Consider the following 23,272-nt stretch of genomic DNA (forward strand, 5'->3'; position numbering starts at 1 on the left):
ACCAATAGGCCAAAGTGGCTCTCATTTTACAATATACATTTTAAAAAATTAAGCCATAATACTCCTGTATTTAAATTAACACTTTGAATGCCCAATATCATTCAAATGTTCAGCTAAACTTAAGATCATATGTACATTTACTTAATTAGCTGAAGAAGCTCCAAAACAAAATTCATAGCATTAATCTTAACAGTAATTACTTGTTTTTATGAACTGATTTATTTTGAGAAGTTCCCATTTTCAGTAATCCAGAGTTACTCTTATTTGGCAGCATAGCACCAGACAGACAATATATCACCAATGTCTACCTTGTATTCAAATAAATAAAAAATAAATATACAGAATAGCTACTAGTTATTGCAGTTTGGGAGATCAAGAGAACTTTCAACAATTTTTAGTGTGTGTGTGTGTGTGTTAGAAAAAACAATAACAGCAAGCAGCCCTAGATTATTGGAACAAACACAGACCTTTCTGATCTTCTAAAACAGGGGTGTTAAACTGCCGGCCCATGGGCCAGATGCGTCATGCTGAAACTGCGCCCACTCCATTGCCAGCAATGGAAAAAAAGTCACGATACGTCACAACACATCACATGACGTTGCAAGTTTGACACCCCTGCTCCAGAATTTGATAGTTAAATGTTTTGTTTTCATATCTTTTAAACTTAAACATCAAAAACAGTTAATATTCCAAAAGGTTAAAGAGTTACAATGTGTAACTGGAAGCAGCGCTGCTCTTATGGAACTGCTGCATCAAGATAATTCCCAGAATCAGCAAGTTAGTGATTGGTTGGCCTAACGTAGCATGTGTGTTCTCAGAAGACCAGTATACGCTATTTATATTCTAAAACGCTGCCATGCGGTTTTTCTCTTTCTCACCTTCAACTCTTCAAAAAGAGTTACTTCAGAAACTGAATGTGCTGAATGATGCAGTATTAATAAGAGATTAGAAAAAAAAAACTCTACCTACAGTACAATTTAAATCGATATTCTTTGTGAATTCTCAGAGAACTAAAATCCACACATTAATTTTACAGTTTTTTGAATATATCACAAATGATCATATTAGTTAGAATTTGAAGGTCATACAATTTTATGCAAAATGATGCAATTTTTCCCTTCGAACAGCTGTTCTACAGACATCACTCATGGCAGCAATGAAAAACTGGCCAGCCATGAATTATTATTACCAGTACATGTTGTTTTGCCTTATAACAACTTGAAATAATAAAAATTTATCAATTTCCTGTCTAAAGACCTAAACCAACCACGATTAAGGAAAGAGCATAGGAAATTGTTGTATGTTGAATAAGGCTCCTGATCCAGTTTTATTGGCTTTGACCATAAGTAGTTTTTGAAGTTATAGGCAATTTTTTTTCCTGCTCTACTAAGGGAATTACCCACAGACCTTCTGTAGAGAAAATACTATATATAATCAGCTCAAGATGATGACAGGTGATTTGCAGTTAGTAGAGCATTTACAAAAAAAAAAAAAATTAACAGGAAATCTAGAAAATGACATGTCCACCTCTTTTCAATGCCAATTTCATTCTCCTAACCACTTTTATTTGGTATTAGCTAAAAGAAAACCTTAAAAATAAGTTTATTAAATAAACCGATTTAAAAAGTAAATTAAATTAGCTAAAATATAAGTATTTACTTACTTTTAAATGATTTATTTAAAATAAAGGGAAATATAATTCAAGGAAAACCTTTAATGTTAAATAATTTGAAATAAAACAACAGTACAGGTAGTCTTGACTTACAACCACAATTGAGCCAAAAATTTCTTTTGCTAAGACAATCGTTAAGTGAATTTTGCCCCATTTTATGACCTTTCTTAAGACTGTTGTTAAGCAAATCACTGTAGTTGTTAAGTAAGTCTGGCTTCCCTATTGACTTTGCTTATCAGAAAGTAGCAAAAGGTAATCACATGACCCCGGGACACTACAACAGTTGTAAATATGAGTCAGTTGCCAAGCATTTGAATTTTGAATACGTGACCAAGGGGATGCTGCAACAGCTGTAAGTGTGAAAAATATCATGTCACTTTTTTCGGTGCCATTGTAATTTTGAATGGTCACTAAATGAATTGTTGTAATTCGAGGATTACCTGTCTACCCTTTAAGACAATCCTCAGAGTGTCTGGAAAATATTGATTCAGATACTTTAGATTATTCTTAGGGCTATACGTTGTAATTTGTTCAAACCCAGGACTGAATCAGACAACTGGGAGATATTTAAGTAGAAGAAACCTTATGCTTCAGGAGTCTGGAGGATAGTTACACTGAGTGTCCAAAACAGGTGATACATTTCTCTCCAGACTCTCCTATAGCCTGGAGTAAGAAAGAAGGGATTCATTTTTATAACTGAGAGCTTCAGTTTCTAATATACATAATTTATTGAAAATCCCTTTTCTAAAAAGACTACACAGCTGCCTTTGAAAACCACTGGTCCAGAATGCATGTGACCAGGTACATGGGTTACCTGTATGTTTTTGGCTTAAATTCAAGGTGTTGGCAGAGAGTCAAGCCTAACCAATTTCATAAGTTTATTGTGATGGAGAAAAACAGGATGGTGCATGTATATCATCATGAGTTTTGAATTAAAGATATACATTTAATAAATACATAAATTTAGGTAATCCTAGATTAACAACCACTGATTCAGCACCATTCGAAGTTTTGACTGTGCTGAATGAGTAATGATTATAATAGTTCCTCAAAGTTCTCATGGCTCCAGCACTCCATGGTTATGTGGTTGAGATCTGTGCACTTGGCAATTGGCTTGCCATTACAAAAGTTGTGATGGGCAGCCTTCCATGCCAACTGCCCCAAATCAAAGTCACTAGGGAAGCTGGCAAGGAAGGTTGCAAGTTGCTTGGGTAAACCTTCCGCACCCATACACTAATCCCGAGCCTTGCTGCATTTGTCCACACTCTCTCAGCCACTTGTACATCCTTGCACACCCTCCTCCACCCAGCAACAGCCACCTCAACCCTGCTCTGCCCTGCATACCCCTTTCCTCCCTCTCCCACGCAGCAGTAGCCACTTACTGGTCTGCTTGCAAGCTGTCTGGGACTTGCAGCTTCCTGTTGGCTTCCCTACTGACTTTGGATCTTGAAAGCTGGCAGGAAGTTGCAAGGAGGTGCTCACTTAATGACCCTCAGTGCTCACTTAATGACAGCCATGATGGGAACTGCAGGGATTGCTTATCACTAAGTCATGTGGTCATGGGACATAATGCTTTATGATTACATTGCTTAGTGGCAGAAATTCTGGTCCTAATTGCTGTTGTAACTTGAGGACTACCTGTACATAAATAACATTTTAAAGCTAACAACTTAAGTTACTGTGCCCGGGCATGCACAGTAGCAATGAAAGACTCAGGAAAATACAAGTTTTAGTTTGGGCAACATTATGGAGAGGTCACCTCAGTGATGACTCATCATCACACATCCTGCCACTTATCTAATTTAAAAGTATATTTACCTGAGTCCATGTCAATACCATGTAAATCTCAAGAAAGATGTCGTACCTTTAAGGAATAGCTGAGCAGTAATGAATGTGCCCACGCTAAATATGAAGTATCCTTGTCTGCTTCAGATGCAAATACTACAACAAATATAAAGACCTATTCCTTTTTTCAATGTTTGTTTAACATGGAAACTAAACTACTGGGATTGCTTATATTTAGAGCAGAGCTTCATCATCACTATTTGTTAGGAACTTCATTTTGAATGTAAACTATTATTTCCATAGTTACTCTTTCCTATATGTTCTAAAATGGAATCTAAAGAGGAGATACTACTTTGTTCCTTTCAGTCTAAAAGAGTTTCTATTCTTCCTCATTTGACTTTTAACTTCATTTCCCAATATCAAGAACAATGACCAATGTAAACAGACTACACATCTTACCAACATCCATAGCAGTTTCCATAAAACTTTTCTGCCTTGATGCAAATTCAGCCAAAAGCTTCTGTTGTCGTTCCCTGGCCTTTTGTCGTCTAATGAAATAAAAAGAAGGTGGATAATTATAAAGTAACTGTTGACATTTATTTATAAGGTCTATTTATAGATTGATATGAAAAGAAATTTGCATTTTTTTCTGCTCAAATCTGAAAGGTTATTTTTGCCCCAAAGTCACTTCAAGTGTTTCAACTTTTCTTTTATTGCTTTCTCTTCTAGCCTGCTAAGTCAGAAACAGTCTAGAACAGGAGCAGAAAATGGCAGCTTCTTTATCATTACAAGAAAGGTTCACTGGTTTCAGTTAAGAAATAACTCTTATTACCTGTGCATTACTTCTGAGAAATCCTGAAAGATGACAAATGTTCTTAGCTTCAAATAATAGACTAGCTCAAGGACTAACAGATCAAAAGACATCAATACATGACATTTTGATTAGCAAGCTATTTGCATACGTGCTAAAAGATATACAATTAGACGAACACATAAGTGGACTGAAAACTGCATTCAAGGACACTAATCAATGGTATCTTATCAAACTGGAATCAGCCATCAAGTAAAATGCCACAGGAGCTGGTCATGAGACCTATATTCCTCAACATTTATACCACTGGATGAAAAAGTAAATGACATGGATTATAAAAATTGCAGACAACACAAAATTTGGTGGAATATCTAATACCCTAGAATCCTGGGATATATTGTTTTGAAAGGGTCTGCAACACCAACCAGATCATAAAACAAGATAATTTAAGATAGGGAAATGAGAAGAGAGCTGGTCCATAGAATCGATGAGAATCAGACACAATTAAAGGGATATCATCATTTGTTATCAGGTTCAACATCTTCATCAGTGCAAGAATCCTTAAATTATTCTGAAAAGGAGGCCATCCAGCCTCCACTGGAAAAGTTCCTATGAGTGGTATATCTGTGTGTTTACCACTCTACTATTCAAGCTATTCTATTAACAACTATTACCATCAATAATTTTTCCTACTACTCAGCCTGTATCTTCTTTCTTTTCTTTTCACTTCAATCTGTTGATCCTCCTCCTTCTCTCAATTCCAACAAGAATAAATCCACTCCCTCTTGTTTATTTATGTCACTTTAGACCCTTATAGAGCACTATCGTATTTCTATTTAGTCTTCTCTTTTGTAACTTAAACATACCTCTCTCTTTTAACACCTTGAACCAAACTGCAGCCTTTCCATATGTGCAGAACCAGGTAAAATATTCTAAATGTAATCTAACCAGTAAAAAATACAATTGGAAATAATACCTCCTGTGAAATGGGTGTGATGCTTTTGTTAATACAGGCCAGAATTGCATTGGACTCTTTTTGCTCTTATTACTCCTAGAATTTTCTCACACACTATTGTGAAACCAGGTTTCCTCATCCTGTAGCCAGGTGCAGAATGTTATACTTGTCACAGCTAAACATTATCTCACTGCAGTACTCGTTGACTGTTTTAAATGCTGGTTTTGTTCTTTAGGATTTTAGCCAATACATCTAATACCATTTGCAAATTACTGTTTCATCTCTGGATGATTTTAAAAATATCAAATAGTACTGGGCTAAGGATGGAGAATTGTAGGATTCTACCTGATACTGTGGAATTCTACCTCATGGTAATGCTAAATCATTTATGACAGGCATGTCAAACTCGCGACGTCACATGATATTGCGTGACATATTGGGACTTTTTCCCCATTGCCAGCAATGGGGTGGGCACGGTTTCGGTGTGACGCATCCGGCCCACAGGCCAGCAGTTTGACATGCCTGATTTATGAGTACCCTTTGGGTGCAATTGTTCAACTGGCTGCATACTATCAAAATACAATACCATCCAGACCAGTTAGTTATTTTGCCTGAAAGGATATCAGAATTTTCTCAAACCTTTACTAACTTTACTGTTATATGCACATAAAAATATTAGGTTCTGGGCACATGCTTTAGAGAACTATCAAGAGAACTATAAAAAAAATCAAATGAGAATGATAAAAGTAGCCCAGACAAAAAGCACAACTAGGTGTGTTAGCACTATCTTTATTGTAAGGAAACATTAACATAATCTTGCAAGATTGAAAGTATTTCTTTCCTCCTTTCCTTTTACTCTCTGGGCAACAGGGAGGGGGGGTCCTTTCTGAAATGTTTCCCATGCCCTCCCTCCTTCTGTGGGCTGAAATACCTTTTACATGCTGGTAGTCTGCTGCAGCTCTCGCTCTTAACTTCCAAGGTCATTCCCAAATACCATTACAAGGACGAGGAAAAAAAGAAGAAGAATGATGTAGCTTGATAGCTACAGCTTTGAAATATGTGAAAGACTGTCGAAGTTGTCTCATCGTAAAGGACACAATATAGTGTATTCTCCTTCTCTGGATGTGTTAGATAGAGACTGGATGGGGATCTACTGTGACTGTTTAATTTGTGACTGAGAGGGATAGGTTGAATGATCTAAACGGCCCCTTCCAACTATGTATAATAATAATAATAGTAGTAAAGTTGGAAGGGACCTTGGAGGTCATCTAGTCCAACCCCCTGCTCGGGCAGCAAACCCTACACCATTTCGGACAAATGGCTGTCCAGTCTCTTCTTAAAAACTTCCAGTGTTGGAGCATTTACTGCTTCTGGAGGCAAGCTGTTCCACTGATTAATTGTTCTCACTGTCAGGAAGTTTCTCCTTAGTTCTAGGTTGCTTCTCTCCTTGATTAGTTTCCACCCGTTGCTTCTTGTCCTGCCTTCAGGTGCTTTGGAAAATAGCTTAATTCCCTCTTCTTTATGGCAGCCCCTGAGATATTGGAATACTGCTATCATGTCCCCCCTTGTCCTTCTCTTCGTTAAACTAGACATACCCAATTCTAGCAACCGTTCCTTATATGTTTTAGCCTCCAGTCCCCTAATCATCTTTGTTGCTCTTCTCTGTACTCTTTCTAGAGTCTCAACATCTTTTTTACATCGTGGTGACCAAAACTGGATGCAGTATTCCAAGTGTGGCCTTACCAAGGCATTGAAGAGTGGTATTAATACTTCACGTGATCTTGATTCTATCCCTCTGTTAATGCAGCCTAGCACTGTGTTGGCCTTTTTGGCAGCTGCAGCACACTGCTGGCTCATATTTAAGTGATTGTCTACTTGGACTCGAGGTCCCTCTCACAGTTACTGCTATTGAGCATGGTGCCACCTATGCTGTACTTGTGCATTTGGTTTTTCTTGCCTAAATGTAGAACCTTGCTTTTATCACCATTGAATTTCATTTTGTTAGTTAGTGCCCAGTGTTCAAGTCTGTCCAGATCCTTCTGTATCTTAAGCCTGTCTTCTGGAGTGTTGGCTATTCCTGCCAGCTTGGTGTCGTCTGCAAATTTGGTGAGTTCCCCATCTATCCCTTCATCCAAATCGTTGATGAAGATGTTGAAGAGTACTGGGCCCAGAACAGAGCCCTGGGGCACCCCACTACACACTTCCCTCCATATAGATGCAGTTCCATTGAGGACCACTCGCTGAGTACGGCCGGTCAGCCAGCTACGGATCCATCTGGTGGTGGTTCTGTCTACCCCACATTTTTCTATCTTGTCAAGTAGTAGGTTGTGATCTACTTTATCAAATGCCTTACTGAAGTCCAAATAAATTATGTCCACAGCATTCCTCTGATCCACTAATTTTGTCACTTGGTCAAAGAATGCAATAAGATTTGTCTGGCATGATCTATTTTTGACAAACCCATGTTGGCTTTTAGTAATGACTTTGTTTGCCTCTAGGTGTTCGTTGATTCGTTGTTTGATTATCTTTTCCAGGATCTTCCCAGGTATTGAGGTCAGGCTGATAGGTCTGTAATTTCCTGGATCCATTTTTTTTCCTTTTTTGAGGATGGGAACTACATCAGCTCTTTTCCAGTCCTCTGGTAGTTCCCCTGTGTTCCAGGATCTTTGAAAAATATAGTTCAGTGGCTCCGATATCACATCTGCCAGTTCCTTGAGAACTCTGGGGTGTAATCCATCTGGTCCTGGCGATTTGAACTCATCTAGGCTGGACAGGTGCTCCTAACCATTTTCTTGCCTATCTTAACTTGTGTTTCTGTTTTGTTTTTTATGGCACTATTTTTGATAGGTTGGTCTGTTTTTTCCCTTTGTGTAAAGACAGATGCAAAAAATGAGTTAAATAGTTCTGCTTTCTCCCTGTTGCTTGTCACCTTCTTGCCACTTCCACCCACTAATGGACCAATCATTTCCTTCACTTTTTTCTTGTTTTTTACATGTTGAAAGAAGCTTTTTTTGTTATTTTTGACTTTGGTCGCAAGCCTTAGTTCATTTTGAGCCTTGGCTTTCTTCACTTCATCTTTGCAGGCTCGGGCTATTTGCTGATATTCTGACTTAGTTATGTTCCCCTCTTTCCACTTTCTATACTTGTCCTTTTTATCTTTCAATTTGTCAGAGAGTTCTTTATGCAGCCATGCTGGTTTCTTTTGAGAGCTGTTGTTTTTCCTCTTTGTTGGTATTGTGCTAGACTGTGCTTTTATTATCTCATTTTTCAAAATTTCCCAAGCTTCTTGAGTTGTTTTCCCCTTGAGGATTCTCATCCATGGAATCCTTCCCAAGCCCTCTCTAAGTTTATTGAAATTAGCTCTCTTGAAGTCCAAGACTCTAGTTTGACTGTGTTCTATTGGTTGTGCTTCTATAATGTTGAATTCTAATATTGCATGATCACTTCCTCCCAGGGTTCCTATGGCTTCAACACCGTCTATCATTTCATCTCTGTTAGTGAGAATTAGATCCAAAATGGCTAATCCCCTAGTTCCCTTCTCTACTTTTTGGGAGACAAAGTTGTCTGCTAGGTTTGCCAGGAACCTGTTTGATCTTCCACTTGGTGCGGAGTTTGTCTCCCAGTTGATGTCAGGGTAGTTAAAGTCCCCCATTACTATTGTGATGTGCTTCCTACATACCTTAGTTAGCTGACTAGCAAAAAGTTCATCTATTTCCTCTGTTTGGTTGGGTGGTCTGTAGTATACACCTATGGCAATGTCATTTCCCCCCCCTTTTATATTGACCCAAATGCATTCAAGACAGTTTTTATCATTGTTGTACTCTATTTCTGTGGAGATGTAGTTATTTCTTATATAGAGAGCAACTCCACCTCCTCTTTTATTTGGTCTGTTTCTTTTAAATAATTTAAATCCCTCTAGCTGTGTGTTCCATGTGTGAGTTTCATCCCACCATGTTTCCGTAATGGCAACAATATCGTATCTGCCCTCATTAACCTGAATTTCTAGTTCACCCTGTTTGCTGTTCATACTCTGTGCATTGGTGTATAAACATTTGAGTCCTTTGTGGGTGGCCCTGTGTTTCCTTTCTACATAACCTGTGTGGTGCCTGAGTTCCCCTATTGTCTTACCACCTATTTGGTTAGTGCACTTTATGTGGCACTCGCTATTAGAGGCTTCATTTTGCTTGATAGCAAGGTTGGTATTCTTGTCCACACACACATCTATGCTACATGCACTGATAGCCCTATAGTTTTTAAATTGCCGGGGACAGGGTTGTTCCGTATCAATTAACTCCCTGTCCCCGCTGTTTAGTTTAAATTTCCCTCCAGAAAATCTGTGAATTTATAGCCGAGTAACTCAGTCCCTTTTTTTGATGGATGCAAACCATCTCTTTTGTACATCTTTTGATTGGACCAGCTACTGACATCGTGACTAATATATCCAAAGCCTTCCCCTTTACACCACTCCTTTAGCCACATATTGAATTGTGCTATGCGCTGGCCTTTTCCGTTTTGCTCCTTATACACTGGTAAAACCTCTGAGAAAGTAAGCCTACAGCCTATTCTGCTAAGTTCCTTCCCCAAGCTCTGGAAATCATTCTGCACAGAGAGTACATCTTTTTGGGACAGATCATTAGTGCCAAGATGTACAATAGCCTCCACATCACAGTCCTTGCTGCCATTCTTGATTATTTTAGAAATACGCTTCTTGTCCCTACTGGCAGTAGCACCTGGAAGACACCTGACCTCTTTCAAAGCCTCTGTGTCCTTTCCTAAATTTACATCCCTTATAATTGAATCACCTACCAGAAGGTAGCTTCTCTTTTTGGGAGCCTTTCTATTCTTGCATGACTGATGTGCAATACCTGATTCACACTTCTCCCTGTCAAAATCTAGTTCTTCATCTCGGACCACAATCCCCTGCTTATTTGAGTTATCTTGACAAATACCTTTACCTGTCTCCTTAATGTCCCTATTAAGGTCAGCAAGGGCACTGTAGCTGTTGTGCAGGGACACAGCGAAAGCTTTGTGTTTATGGTTCACAGCTCTCACCCTGCCAGATCCCACGGTTGTCCACACTGCCCTTTTCCTGCAGGATCTTTGTGGTAAAGGGGGCTGATAGCAGGGAGGCTTACTAGAGTAGAGGTGCTGAACTGGACACATAGTTTCTGCCCGAAGAGCACGGGTTACAGACCCTAGGTAAATGATCTGTCCTTGTAGGCTAGTGATTTGTTTACAGATAGGACAGTTTCTAAGTTTGAAAAGGGTACTGCGAAAGACAGCTGCAAAGCAGGTGTTGCACTGAACTAAGCCGGACATCTTATATAATGTAATTGCATGTTATATAATTCAAAACAATATAGAATACAATAAAAGAAAACATTAAATAAAATAAGGACACATTGTATATAAATTTTAAAAAACAGTGCCCACAAATATGGAATAGTACCATCGTGAGGTATTAAACTGGAAGGGGACTAAACATGTTTTCAGCACATAAGTAAATTGTAATTACTCAAATGAAACTTATATCCAGAATATGTGGCAACTCATGTTTTCCCAAGATATCTCCCTCCACTATGTCTTTGTAACTGTAAATAGAAAGCCTTAATAAGGAGACAGAAACAAACTGACAGAATCAGTACAAGTCAGTAATTTTCTGCAATGCCCCAAGGGGGTCCACACAGAAAGACTTAAAGTATTACAAAGCAACCCAGCAAAATTCTTTTCTATGCCTTAGTTCCTATAGCAACAAATTCTGCGGGCGATGCCAAGTTTGCCTAAGATGAATAAGCTAGAAAATAGGTCATCCAGCCTCTTTATGCTTGGTTTTTCTTCTAGCACCAACAGCAATAGCAGAGCTTCTCAACTCCCTGGCTGAGAGATGGCAATTGCAGGAAGCACTGACAGATAGAACTTTATTGTGATTCATGTTCAGTTGAAATAAAGCAAGTCATATTGGATATTTATGATTATAGTATGATTTTACATACTATAAAAGATTTAGCACACAACATTGCCACAACCTGTTCTCTATTGGCATAGGTCTTCTACGTATGTCTGTACAACATGACTCAGATCAGAAATACGGTTCTGTGTTCTGGAAAGTCAATTTTCCATTGTAAAATTTCCAAATCATGCAAATTTATCTATACCAAAGTAGTATGATGTTTATCTTTCAGGTGAGTATTTACCCAAAAAAAAAAATACATGGCAATTGCATATTATTTTACCATACTACTGTTTCCAGTATTCTCATTAAAACCTTTTTTCTTCTCATATGACAGCTTTTGATTTCTTTGGATGTAATGTTCAAATCACAAACAATAGGCTAGATGTATTTTTGCACATCAAGTAATACTGACTATAAACCTTTCAAGTTATGGATCCTGGGACAAATATGGTTCCTTAAAATATGCCCATTTGTGTTCAAAATTTTTCCAATTCAAATATTTATTTATTTTAAACCCTCATGTCTCTTTCAATCCTTCTGGGAACTTAGCTAGCAGAGGGACATAATTTTATGGTACAGTATATATCTCTGTAATGGAAGCAACAAAGCAACATGACTGTTTCTATTCCTTGAATCTTCTGTCAAAAAGATCCAATAGGATTACACTTAAGAGTTCTCACATAAAGACTCTTCTCCAATTCATCCCTTATTTGTTGTTTATTATGTCTTTAATTTTTATATATCTGGGGGTGGAGGTTCTGAGACAATGTCACAACATCTTTTATCAACAAATCTTTACACCTGCTAGTTTGCTCCAGGAAACTAGTTTTCATGTACTGGGTCCTTTTCTACTTATCGCATTACATTGCAAACACAGCATGACACCACTAAAATACTTTTTACAAATTTAGATTGTGCTCATTATAAAGAGTTGAAGTTCTTACACATGCACTCATTTTTACTTGGAATATTTTCAGAGTTGCAGATGCTTGATATATTTCTGCTGTAGGGAAGAATTTTTAAATCGCTATGCTAGATCTTTGTGCCATGTTTGTAAAATGTTCTGTCACTCCAAGCACCATTTACATAAAAGAACTATGCATAAGTGTTTGAAGGCCTAACCTACTCAACAAATCAACGACAACAACAAATTCCTCTGCTCTTCTCTCTGGCATTTTTGTTTGTTTTTTTTCAATTTTGGAGAATACTCTGTTGTAATGACAAATTAAAAACAATTACATTAAAATGGAAGATTCTTCATATCACTGCTGATACAGTAACAACTGATACATTGGAAAGCTGCTAGACAAGAGATTGAGATTTATTTATTTACCAGTTTCATAGCTCACTGAACTCAGTATATTTTGTAAAGCTTACAACACATTAACATTGTAAAAGCTACAGCATAAATACATCCAAATGATGAAAAACAACAACAACAATAATAATACTCTAGGATGGACACCAATAAAATTTATTTAAAGTTGAAGGCTCACTGAAATTAAGCTATCTAAAAATCACAAGGAAGCTTTTACAGACTTCTAGGCTAAAGTGTGATAGCTTCCACAAAGACCTTTCGCCTCAGGCATATGACCCTCACTCCAGAGAAAGGGATATGCATATTCAATTCAATTCGGTTCTGTACTTCTTCTCTCTAAAGACAGGCAACAAATAACTAATCAGTAACTATTCCTTTGAGAGCCAGATTTGTGCAGTGGTTAAAGGCACTGGGCTGGAAACTGGGAGACTTCTAGTCCTACCATTGAAACTAAGCCAGCTGGGTGACTTTGGGCCAGGACCTCTCTCTCTCTCAGCTATATGAAGAAGGCAAACCATCTCTGAAAAACCTTGCCAAGAAAACTGCAGGATTTTTTTTCCTATGCAGTCAGTGGGAATCAAGACTGACTCAAAGGTACAAACATACACAAAAACTATTCCTTAAAACATCAATTTTGTATTATATGTCCATATACGGACAACTATCTTAAAAGCTCTTGTACTTTGCTTATTTTAACCAGATATCTGCTTCTGATTCATCTGATTCTTCACTGCACCCTGACCAACTTCTCATTCACCTTGTATTTACTTCTGTTCCAGTTTGTAGATGTTCAGCTCCAGAAGTCTTGACAGCCCACAGCCCGTCTCCGCCGATGTTCACATGCTTTTCTAGAGGCTTGCATTTTACTAGATGCCCATTGACAATGTGGTCAGCAATTGGAACTGACACAGGCATTAACTTTAGCTGAAACATTATGTAGGGGGAAATTTCTTGTCTTTTTTTTTTCTACTTTAGCTTCATTATATCTTATTCTGTCATTCAAAACTACAAAATTGTCAGGCACAAATAATCTGGAGCAGGAATTGTGTGCAAAGCACTAAGACTTTATTTACCTGTACTCAAGAATCTGAGAACTAGTGGTCCAAGCTAATATGGTACTAGAATGGGGTCAGTGGAATTCATGCGGGGCTGGACTTGGGTCTCCTGTGGATGTGCAATGACTCCAAACTAATTACACATTTAAACCTGCCCTCCAGCTCAGTCTTCTCATCTCCTACAAAAATATTTCAAATAATGTTTAATTTTGCTCCTAATTAATGAAACCACTCACCACCAGGTTCAGAAGGGCAGAGTTCAGGGGCATTAAAAGAATAGCATAGTGAGATAATTTGTATTCTACTCTCATGCTAGGTTTAAGAATTTGTATTCCATCCGAATCTAGGTCTGCCATTAATATTTTGTGGAAAATGATAGAAATGCATTATTCTATCATTCTGCAATGACAGAAATGCATTAAAAATATTTTAAGGAAACTTAAGATTTTGTTATCATCAGAACAAGTCAAACTCACCGATTACTAGAAAATAAACTGTACAATTCTAAAAGAAAGATAAAATAAATGATTAAATTAGAACCTGGCTTGTATTACCCATACGGAAGTCTTTGCATACAACCCACTTCTTCATAATAAGTTTTCAAATGCAAAATAAGGCAAAATTAACAGTTTAAGAACAAAATAATAACAGCATGCTTCTCTTGTCAACATTTTAAAACTTACCTTTCTTCTTTGTCCAAAGTTTTCTTCTCTGCTGGACTAATCTTTTTTGGTGGCACAGTTGGAGTTACTCTTCTACATATTTCTTCAATGATATGTTTGTTTAATCTACTTTGAAAAGCAGCTTTTAATAAAATCCTTTCTACAGCAATCATTCCATCGCCATGAAAATATTTTGGATTTTCATGCTGAATTAAAGTATCCATGTTGTCCAACCAAGGAGGATAGTATGAGTTCTGCTTTCCTGACAGTTTATGATGAAGCTTAATAAGCAAAGACAGTATGCTTTCTTTGATTTCTAAAATAGCTGTTGTTAATTGAGGAGTTGCACCAGGAGCAGACCATTTCATTGAAGTCTTCGGTCGAACAGCCTGACTGGCTTCAGTAGTATTGCGATTAATTATCTCCTGAAATTTCTTTCGACGCTCTGCAACCAAACTGAACACTTGTGCAGTCCCTGAATTCTTAAAAGTAAAATATGAGCACTGCATTAAATACCACAACAACCACTTTTTAGCAGCAACAGCAAAACACCATCAAAACCATTCTTATGTGTTATTTTAATTTAATCTAAAATGAAACTGACAAATAAAAAATATTGTAACGTGGAAGATTTTATATTACAAATTTTATTTCATATTACAGTATTTAACCTTTAACCTTTATATATAATGTGGAACCATAACGCACTTAGTTTGGCATGGAATGGAAAATTACTTGTAACAGTTTAACAGTGTGTGTGAATCAGGCCATATTAGCTTGTTAAACAACACTTTTTTTCAAAAATGCTAGCTAAGCATTATATGCAAATGCAATTTAAACGAATGGCACGCTCTGTAAGGCTAAAGTGTACATAAGTCTCTCAACTGCTATACCCAATAATGCAATCAGAAGGATCAAACCCTCCTTATCCCATCTTCCTCTTGAAGAGCAAGCCTTCTACATTTAAACTGATTGAATCCATAAGCTAAGCTTTGATTATTTAAAAATTTTAACTGCATTGCTAAATATGGTTCATTGAAGAAGCTAAAATCCTATTCAATGTTTGCATTATTTTACAAAACTACAGGACCAGAAAGATATTCCAAAATGATCTAGCCTTTGAATTGGAGTAGTAAAACTCAGCTATACTTTTTGGATGCGCTTTTATTTTTTTAACCTAGATTTGAAAGCCATGGACAGGTTTATGTTCAAATGTTTCATGGGGGAGATAGACCAACAGGCAGAATTTGTAAACCACTCAGAATTTGGAGGAGGAGATACATAAATAAAAGTAATAAATACTCCCCTGACACATATTTTCTGCTATTTCTACTCTTTTTTCAGTACTAAAATGTTAGTAGTAGGGAACTAGAAGTACAATTATTTATAGTAATTTGATCCTGAATGTAAATAAGGATTGTAGTTTTGGCTTGGTAGGTTTTAAAACAAATTATTCAATCTGTTGAACAGCTTTAGTTTACCATATAGCAATTGTGGCCTTTTAATATGTATCTTTTGTGAGACAGAGGTAAATGTTCAGTGTCGCTCCTTGTAAAGGAGAGGAGAGTTGTGAAGGCAGAGGAATGCTTGTCAAAAAGGATCTGGGAAAGGAAAGAGTTGATGATGGGCAAACTAAAGAGGGACAGAGAAGTCTGTGAACTGTGAATGAGAAGTTCTTAAAATGCTTATGTAGGGTTTCCCCCCCTAGCTTTCTTTCTCCTTTATAGCCAGAAAAGAACAAAATAAAATAATCAACTAAAGTTAAGCAAAGTAATGAAATTTGGATGGAACAACAGGCCACAAATACTACAAAAGGAGATTCATAAGACAACTTCAAACCATGATTTCAAATTAAGGTTTGCTGGCAATATAAGTTATTTCACTTCAGCAGGTTGTAATATAAACAGCAAGTCAAATTAACAATGGAATAGAAACACTTCCAAAACGGAACTTTTGGGAAATTATAAACTCTTATGTAAGTACTAGAATGTACATTTAATCAATTTTTTAAAACCCAAAGTAAGATTCTGGAACTTCTCTTATTGTGGGCATTTTTATCAATTTGTGGCCTAACATTTGTAGAAGGAGAGTACATATAACATTTTTTCTTCCTTAACACTGTACATTTAACATTCCAAAACATTTAGAATGCTTAAGAAAAATTCTAGTGATGATCTGAAGAATCAAACCCCACAAAATGTGCTATATTTCACAAGAAGCTATATGTCATAGTATAACATGAGCTTATTGCCACCCTTAAAAAACTAAAGTAGGATACTTGCTTTCCATTTAGTAAGTTTTTTTCATCTTAATCTCAATTCTAATAAAATCTAAGAATGCATATTCATTTTACATAAGACAACAGACCAGGGATCTTTTAAATTCTTCCATCTGAGATGTAGCAGCCCAATTAGTAGTTATAAAGCATTTAAACAATAATTTGTTTAAATTATTAATAAATAAAATTAAATATTAAAAATTGAATAATTTTTCAACTCCAATTATTTTTAACAGTACCAAAAGCCGAAGTTTTCTGAGAAAACAGGAAACTAAACAACAAAATTATTAATTAACAATACTTCCAGCAAAAAATCACAAATACTCAAACATAGCAAGCTGGCATGTATTCCAGTGACAGGTTAATTATTATTTATAGCAGGTCGCATACTGAATTTAGAACCGAACTAAAGGGCTACATTCATATATCTTTTAATACAATCATAAGAAAATTTTGCTCCTCATGTTGTGAAATGAATGTGGAAGTGCAATAATGTTAGGGCCAGCATAGTTAAAGCAACGTTGCATTAGGCTTACAAAATACACACAAATCTACCTCTCTCTGGAGTCCTTTAAAGCGCCTTGGATTCTGATAAGTTGGAGGAAAAAGGAGGATGTTAACAATCCTTTAGAAGCATATTGCTAAATACCAGATATGTAAACAGTGACAGAGAAAAATATATTTTAAGCAAAGCTTACTTGAACTCCCTATAAAAAGATTAAAAATCTTTGCTGAACTTAGACATCTAAAATTACCACAGTAACAACAACAAAAAAAGAGGTGACAACTTTACCTGAGAGGTTGCTAAGCCATCAGAGCTTGTACTCGCAGGTGGTTCCCTTTTCACTTCTGGTGCTGTCTCTGGTACTCGTACCCGCACATAGTTAATAAAGTGACGCATGTTCGGCACCAAATTATTCCCTGGAAACCAGCTATCATGGCAACGTTCATGGCCTCCCATGGAATCCTAGAATATCAACCATAATACATGAAACCAATGATTAACGTTCTAGGATTCAGTTAGCACAAACAATAAATATATAAAAATTAATATTAACTTCAGCATGTTAGAAAAAAATACCTAGTTCTCTATTAGCCATATAACTAGTTTAACAGCAATAAAAATATAGACCAATTCTAAGGAAATCCTTGGGGGGGGGAGTATGTTTAAGATAGAATAGAATTTATACTTACTCATGCTGTGCAAAAACATTTGGAGAGACATTCTTGGAGTGGTTGTGTCACCTAAGGTCTTATCGGGGGAACTCCAAAAGCCTAGAGAATTGTCCAAAATGTGCTTCTCCCAGGATTGCTAATCAAGTGAAGTCCCCAAATGGGTTGCATAGCCCTAACATGTATTATCTCGCTTTACAAAGTACTCAGAAAATTTGGGCACATAATTTACTACATTCCAGGATCACATTATTATCATAGATTTTTCTTTTTAACATTTTAGGCTTTTATGAGTCCCTGATTATTGTGACATGTTCAATACGCTATTTAAAAAAAAATCCTAATCTACCCTTATACATAAATGCAACCCAAAAAAATTAAGATAGCAATCCTATGGAATTCATACTTCCATATACCAAGGTCAGCAATACATGAGTTTTTTTGTAACTCTTCAAAGAGGTTGTGATTTACTGCTATTCCTATACTATGCCTGGTAAGTGGAGAAGAAATAACTTGTACAAGATTAGCTTGGCTAAAATGCTCATTTTTAGCTGACATGCCATATTATTTTTCCTTTGAGCTTACCTTCACCTTTTAAATACATCTATCTTTACTCCAGGAGAAACATATAAATCTCTAAAAATAAAATGCATCACAAGGGCATATACTAGTATATATTGGAGATTTCTCACGTTGCAGAACTAGAACTAAAATCATGTCATCCATCCACACAAACAAGGTATTAGCAGATGTGGGATAGCCCCAATCTTTGCAAATGGCACAATTTTGTAGGAATGATTAAAAACTATCCCCCAGTAATTCAGTAACATAGAATATAGAACCTATACGGAATATAGGTTGACTTGAATGGGGATAATCAACCAAAGTGGCAGAAGAAAACAGAATGGAATGGCTGGAACAGGAGAAAGTATATATAAATGAATGAAGAAATAATGTAAAATTTTCCATGTATAAGTAAGACACTTTCACAGTCATATTTAATATTTTTTAAGATACCTTCACAACTGAAGGTTTAATTTCTCAACAGGAAATTTAAATCTCATGCAACTGAAACTGAGTCTTCAGTACAGATGCAGGAGAAAACCTATAAATGGATAAAGAAACATATACTCAATAGGCAGGGAATATGGCAGAACATGAAGGGAAAATTGGAGAAAAAGTGGAGTGGCTAGAAGCCTGAAAAAAAGCACAACAATGCATCATTTCAATGTAAAACCCATTTGTTTTCTATCTAAAAATGCTTTAATTAGCACTTACTTCTTCATCAGATTCCTGCTCAGAAGAATTCTCTAGTCCCAATTCAATCAAATATAAAACCATGCAAAGGACATGTTCTGACAAATTTTGATGATCCATCAATATCTATAACAAAATAAACACATTATTTTTTACTCTCTAAACTTTTCCAATTTAGAATTCAGGGAAATAAAAACTCCCCATATATGAATGCATGTTACAAGAAATGCCAGCTACAACTGGAAAAATCCTTTTACCATAAGAATACTATCCTTTATTTTTTTAAAAAAACCAACAAACTGGAAAAGTACATACATACTAAGCTACATACTAATATATGTACTTTTGTTTAGTTTCTCCTTTGGAAATACAATGGAAAAAAGGAAAATATGTAAAAAGGTTTGTATTGCATTATATTATGTGTAATAAAAACAATTATTTTTCACAGAAAACTTAAAACAATGTTAAAAGTCATTATTAGATTCAAATTCTTGATCCCAGCCTTTCCAATAGTTACCTTGTAGAGTAGAGTGAACAGCACAATGTGTAAAGTTTTGCAATGCAAGAGTTTCATGAGTCCTTTATAACTTGGGTGCAAATGTGTTCGTTTCTTGTAGGGTGGCCAAGGATTTCCATGGACTTTTCCACTCTGTTTTAAACTGTAAAAACAGACAGAAATTCTACACTGAATATTCTTTACTTGTAAAAATGAAGATTAACTATATACTTGAATTTGGACAACTTTTTAACCTAGGGATATAAGAGTTGGAGGAGAAAAAGGAATAGAAGTCTGAGGAAAGAAGAAACTCAAAAGGTTGACTTCCAATCTGATTTTACTTCGCCTGAAGGAACACATTATTCAATTCACTAAAAAAATGAAAAGGTTATATATTTGTGAAATGTGGCAGGTGATACATCATTCTGACATATCATTTTTAAAAACCAAAGCAATAAAAACACTAGACCACATCTAGCTCAGAACCATGCATTTCATAAAATTTTTGCAGTATGCAAAAAATATACATATAACTGCTATGTAGCATCTTAACAAGAGATAACTTGTCATAATCTGTAAATAAAGCAGTTTGTCCCTGGCTAAATTGAAACTGTATATAAATATTGATCAGATTTTAGAGCTTATCCACACCAATGGATTTTCTCTTGACTATATTCCATGCACAATTGATTCAATATCCAATACTGAGTCCTGCATATTCACAGATTATTTCTCTAGTACTTGGCTTGAACACAAAAAAATATCCCATTATATTTAGAAGCAGCATGCAATTCACCCAGATTGGGCCTAACATAAAATAACATAACCCAATATAAAAAACCATAATTATTGTTACTATTTCTGATGCAAAGTGTTTATTTTCCTGAATAAACAGGATACTGCTGCCAACAAACCAGTGTTAAAATTAAAAATTCACCCTTTAGCTGAAGATGGCCAGTTTTAATTGATAAGCCTTTATTAAAGGAAAGCTATTTTTTTGTTTCCTTTAATTTTTCTGTAAGGCACTTAAACAGAAAATGAATTAATTCAGAGAGAGAGAAAGAGAGGGAGAGGAAGAGAGAAAGAGAGAGATTCCAAGTAGTCAACAGCTTCCTATTTCTGTTATATAACAGGCTTCCTTTTTTATGACTCAGAATATATTCCACTTACAATGCTGTATATCTATCCATTGCAGACTGTACATCTCTACGATAAACAGTTCGGAGAATCACCATGACTGGGTCGAATTCCTCATCCCAGATCTCAGCTGTCAGAATATATTTAATATTTAATTTAATATTAAATTATTAATATTTTATTGTCTTGATTTTATAATTCATAATGTGCAGAATTTATTTTTGTAATTTTAAACACACATACATACATATAGCTATGTATGTACATATAGATGGATAGATCACTAACAGAATGCACTTTGTTTTTCATCACAATCTCCATTATCACAGGCTAAGATTAAAACTGAGCAATATTATCCATGATATTGTTTTTTTACACGTCAAAAGCCTTTAAATCACATGATTGAGAAAGGAAAAGCACATATCATTCAAACATACATCATATAATTAAACCTATATAACTGGTGTTAAAAATGAAATAGAAGTATTTCTGAACTTTTTAGAGTGCTTGAAATAAGTTGCAAATGTACAGGACATTAATACATTTTATCCTACCTTTAGGTGTATACATTCCTTGCTGCATGGAACCCCCTGCTTCAAATACAGGAGCTTTAAAGTCAGCCACAGCAGACAGCATTGATTCAAAACTTAAACTTCCAGGAATAATACCACTTTTAGGATTAGGATTTTCTGGAATGTTATTGTTTGGTTAAGACAATAAGAATCATTAAGGAGCTCATTTCAGCAGCAAGATTTGCCTATAAGTATTGTATTTAATTGTTTAGAGGGAAAAACCTATCATCATTATCTTGTGCAAATGCTGAATTTCACCACAAGATGTCTCTATTAGATCCTTAAAATTTGAATCCCATTCTAATTTTACATTTTAGTCTTTTGGGGATTAGAGGAATTAAATTTGTGCTACATCTTTAAATACCAAAATTTACATCACTAGAAGAAGAATGGTATACTGCACTCTTCTGGTTCTTTGTATACATTACATAACTTTTAAACAGATTTATGTTTCAAACAATCAATTACATAAGATATTATGCTTATTTGTCCTGGCCCCCTCTATCCCTACTCAGAATTTGAGGCCCAACAAAAACAAGGCACTTTACCTAAATGCCAAAATACACACAGGTTTTAAATCTTATGTCACTCCTTCAGAAACACAATGTGAAAGAAGCGAGGATAAAGTATGATAGATTTCTTACATAAAAGTTAGAAAGACTTGTCTTGCTGACAGTATTTTTGCCAACTTTTGGTAATATCACAAATTTTAAACTTTACTGCAAGGTTAATGTGATGTTTGTATGTAAAGCTTAGCCATGAATAAAGATTAACCTGATGCAGCTAACACAAGTTCAAAATAGTTTTATTTGTAAAAGAAATGAAAGCAAAATGCAACAGAATGCCTGAAATCATAAATCAAATAATTTCATATAACACAAGGATATAAGGTCCAGTAGAGAACTATGAGTTCTGTCATTCATGCAGAGCTGAGCTACCATTTCAGCTCTTAAAATCTCATCATCTGTCATCCCTAGAAAAAAATTGATAAGGAAATTAATATAATCAAAAACTAAGAAATAAGATTTGTGTTTACTATACAACTTTCCAACTAAATGATAAACCTGTTTAAATGGCCTAAAGCATATTGAAGAAATCAAAGTATAATACATGTGTATAATGTTACAAGCCCAATCCTATGTAAGAGACTTTAATTGGACAGAGTCCCACTGAGTCATTTAGGCTTATTTCTGGATAACATACATATATAAAATGCATAGTAAATTAACATTCTCCTCAATCTGTTGCTAACATTCCCCCCCCCAAAAAAAAGGGGGGGGAGGGGAAGCTACTAAACCAGTGGGAAATTATCACCAGATTTTAATTTCAGGTTATTAAGGTACTGTTTAGTTAATACATTATATAATTATTGACTTTTAAAAAACCTTACGAACAGTATATATTTTTTAAAAATAGAAACTTAAAAAGCAACTGTTACCAAGCCTTTGACTTTGTCTTTGTGACTTTGAAGTTGAGTCTGTATCATAGGTATATTGATTGTGCTGATTAGATTGATCTCACCTGCTATATTTATTGCTCCTTTTGTTATGATGCTTTTTACCTGTTTTCATTCTTAGTTAGTGGCCAAGATTCATACGTTTCAGATGGTAGTGATATAAATTGAATAAATAAACTGATCACATATGCAATTAAAATGTTTAAAATTTTGTGTGTTAAATTTTTGTTTACATATATTTTAGTTTTTAAAAATAGTTTCTATCCCACCCTATCAAAGAACTATCAAAACAATTAATTTACCTATTAACAATAAATCCCCAGATAAGTCAGAATACCTGAAAAGAGCTTTTATGAATATAGTGTATATACAACATAAGAATAAAGTGATGCAAATTCATCTGATCATTTGCTCCAACACAAGCTTGAATTTCGTTAAATCATCAGAAATGAACTATTTTCTTAATAAAGAAAGGAAAGACAAAAGCTCAGGCAAAGAGCAAATGCTAACCATTACTGATCATATTTCCAACTAACTCCAGATTTCACCCTTCCGTGGAAATAAGTAGGATAAGAAAAGCCAAAGCTTTTTTGGGAGTTGTAGTTTGGGGTTGGGATAGAACAGAAGTAATCCTAACGCTAACTTTAGCCCTACAATCTAGCTAAAGTTTGGAGAGCAGAGCAAAGACACAC

The 23,272-nt window shown here is 35.6% G+C and overlaps 1 protein-coding gene across 5 annotated transcripts in view; it reads right to left on the minus strand.

Moving 5' to 3' along the window:
- Positions 1 to 23,272, minus strand: part of UBR3 (ubiquitin protein ligase E3 component n-recognin 3) — a 97,259-nt gene that overhangs the window by 38,768 nt on the left and 35,219 nt on the right. For 3 of the 5 annotated variants that reach the window (XM_039365409.1, XM_039365406.1, XM_039365405.1), the window contains exons 17-25: positions 22,012 to 22,097; positions 21,107 to 21,248; positions 20,586 to 20,682; positions 19,437 to 19,578; positions 18,941 to 19,045; positions 17,283 to 17,456; positions 17,045 to 17,077; positions 14,233 to 14,693; positions 3,917 to 4,005 (exon numbers count right to left, since the gene is read on the minus strand). In XM_039365409.1, the coding sequence (XP_039221343.1) occupies positions 3,917 to 4,005; positions 14,233 to 14,693; positions 17,045 to 17,077; positions 17,283 to 17,456; positions 18,941 to 19,045; positions 19,437 to 19,578; positions 20,586 to 20,682; positions 21,107 to 21,248; positions 22,012 to 22,097 (1,329 nt within the window). The remainder of the gene's footprint in view (positions 1 to 3,916; positions 4,006 to 14,232; positions 14,694 to 17,044; positions 17,078 to 17,282; positions 17,457 to 18,940; positions 19,046 to 19,436; positions 19,579 to 20,585; positions 20,683 to 21,106; positions 21,249 to 22,011; positions 22,098 to 23,272) is intronic. The other 2 variants (XM_039365408.1, XM_039365407.1) reach the window with 1 other exon arrangement.

The sequence above is a fragment of the Crotalus tigris genome, unplaced genomic scaffold (genome assembly GCF_016545835.1).
Source record: "Crotalus tigris isolate CLP2741 ecotype Arizona unplaced genomic scaffold, ASM1654583v1 scf7180000020074.1721668, whole genome shotgun sequence".
Taxonomy (NCBI): domain Eukaryota; kingdom Metazoa; phylum Chordata; class Lepidosauria; order Squamata; family Viperidae; genus Crotalus; species Crotalus tigris.